Below are 2,500 nucleotides of genomic sequence, written 5' to 3' on the forward strand. Positions count from 1 at the left end.
CCTTACTCATGTATTTTGTTGTTAGAGCCACACGGGACAAAAAGCTGTTCACTTGTTCAACTTCTTCACCGATGGTTGTACCTGCCCCTGTTTGGTTTTTGCCACCCCACTGCACCTACAGCATACACATCAGATGTCCAAACTACCATTTTGATGTCCCTGAACTTTGTATTTTCTCTAACAATATGGTAAGTCCTTTAAAAATATCACTTACCTCACATTTTGTTGAGTGGCCCTTTGCATGCATAACTGAGAGAAATGGCTTCATCTGAGTCAAATTTTGCATTTCTGGGAATGCTTGAGCCACCTTTTGCAGATAGGGCCAATATCGACACATGATGTCAGTGCAGAAAAACTTGCAGTTTGTCTTTGTGGCCAGTTCGTTTTGCAAAAACAGAGGGTATGCAAATATCTCTCCCCTAAACATGTTCAGACCTCTAAGCAATATGCAGTGTCTGCAAACTGCCACCTCTAGGCCTTCTTCATCACATTTGGTGTTTGTCTTCTTAGAGGTCTCCCTGGCTGCAGCCCATGTTGATGTTCCACAGATGCCTTTTCCATGTATCTTTAACACAATGTCATATCAAATAAATACACAAACTAAATCCAGATTTACTTTGTACAAACCCAAGTCTTTTGACAAATATCTTACTGGATTGGTCTTCTCACGAACACAATCAACAAATGTTGCTACATCTTTGTCATTGGCAAGAAAAACTCCATCAAAAAACGGTTGTTCCTCTGCCCTACACAAATAAAATACGGTAATGTCCAAAAATATATTCACAAGAAATGTTGACAGTGAAAAGTTATCAATAATAATATACCCCTTTGTTTTGCTGAATCTATATAGTTTTCGGTTTCCATCTGCAGACACAGCAACTGTATCTGGGGTGCAAGCTGGGCAAGTGAAGTGGTCAATGCCACAGAGTTTCTCTCTTTTATGACGACAATATGTCCATTCAAGGAAAGCTTTTTGGAAGACGTCGCCACAAATGTTACCACTCTGGAATTATCAAAATTTGAATAAGTGACATGATAGTTAGACTTGCATAAATGCAGAAAACAAAATGGCTTTCCAAATCTTACCCTTCCAAATTGTTGTGAGCGCTGTTGTAACATTTTCACAAATGCTTGTCTTGAAAGCCCAGGTGCAGTGATCTTCAGGTCCTCAAAAGATTTGAAAAGGTCTACCTGGTATATAGTTTGAAACCCAACAGTACCTGGCCAGTAACCACTAAACAGCAGGTCCACCACCTCAGGTGTCCATGATGCATGACATGTTCTGCAATTCATAACTGGCAGGAAGATGTCATAGCGACCTGCAAAGAAAAAAAAAAAGGAAAAAAAATAAAATAAAAAAAATAGTAAACACACATTGATACTCTTCAGTCATCTCTCAGCAGGTTAAGCAAATAGAGAAATACAATACAAAACATTGCAAGTCATACCATTTATACAGATGAGTACAACTGATCGCCCAGCGACAACAGACAGGTTTTGAGGGTCACAATCACAAATTTTGTCAGGTTGTGTAATGGGCAGCAAACACACTAGATGAAAGGAAAAATATATTACATTTAATATATTAAAAAAGGAAATAAATAAGTTGTTTTTAAGCTATGAAGTACGTCTTACCTTGTTCATATATGATATTTTGGCCACTGAGGTCTTGAACAGCAGTTGATGGAGGGACAGGTTTATAGAACCCATCTATAAGAGTCTCTCTGTTGTGAAAAAACATATTTTGATGCATAGAAACGTCACACTGCCCACAGTAACGGGGTTTTGGCAGACAGTCTTTGCATCTGATGACTGCTTCTTTCATGTTGCAATGATCACAAGGACCACGACGCACGCAGTCTGAAGCAAGCAAACTGTCAAGAAGTTTTGGCCTTGCTTCCTGCCAACGTTCTTCAGACAAGGTTTGCCTCAATGCCCAATCATGAGATGCTGTTGATCTGGGTTCATCACAGTCCATTGCATTTTGGAGTAGATGTAGTTGTAAATCTTGCAATAAAAAAAAATAAAAATTACATTAGAGTTCCTTACATGTCACAAGCTTGTAAACCAAGAGCACAAACTCAGTTTATGTTGTTTAAAAAGACAAATAATCTCCTGCAAATTTGTACATTTAACATAAAATGTTGGCACTTTTATCCATTCAGATGGACTTTATGAAGACAGTGATACAGTTCTGATAGGTCAAAACATTTAAAGGGTTAGTTCAGCCAAAAATGAAAAATGTCATTAATTACTTCACCCTCATTCTGTTCCACACCTGTAAGACCTTCGTTCATCTTCAGAACACAAATTAAGATATTTCAGATGAAATCCGATGGCTCAGTGAGGCCTGCATAGCCAGCAATGACATTTCCTCTCTCAAGATCCATTAATGTACTAAAAACATATTTAAATCAGTTCATGTGAGTACAGTGGTTCAATATTAATATTATAAAGCGACGAGAATATTTTTGGAGTGCCAAAAAAACAAAATAAA

At 37.9% G+C, this 2,500-nt stretch overlaps 1 protein-coding gene across 1 annotated transcript in view; it reads right to left on the minus strand.

The window, feature by feature from the left end:
• Nucleotides 1-2,500, minus strand: part of LOC125267168 — an 11,704-nt gene that overhangs the window by 4,096 nt on the left and 5,108 nt on the right. Inside the window, exons 6-12 of the mRNA XM_048188574.1 lie at nucleotides 1,639-2,010; nucleotides 1,452-1,553; nucleotides 1,090-1,322; nucleotides 828-1,006; nucleotides 653-746; nucleotides 215-565; nucleotides 7-115 (exon numbers count right to left, since the gene is read on the minus strand). Coding sequence (XP_048044531.1) covers nucleotides 7-115; nucleotides 215-565; nucleotides 653-746; nucleotides 828-1,006; nucleotides 1,090-1,322; nucleotides 1,452-1,553; nucleotides 1,639-2,010 — 1,440 coding nt within the window. The remainder of the gene's footprint in view (nucleotides 1-6; nucleotides 116-214; nucleotides 566-652; nucleotides 747-827; nucleotides 1,007-1,089; nucleotides 1,323-1,451; nucleotides 1,554-1,638; nucleotides 2,011-2,500) is intronic.

Source organism: Megalobrama amblycephala, linkage group LG1, assembly GCF_018812025.1.
Source record: "Megalobrama amblycephala isolate DHTTF-2021 linkage group LG1, ASM1881202v1, whole genome shotgun sequence".
NCBI classification, from domain to species: Eukaryota; Metazoa; Chordata; class Actinopteri; order Cypriniformes; family Xenocyprididae; genus Megalobrama; species Megalobrama amblycephala.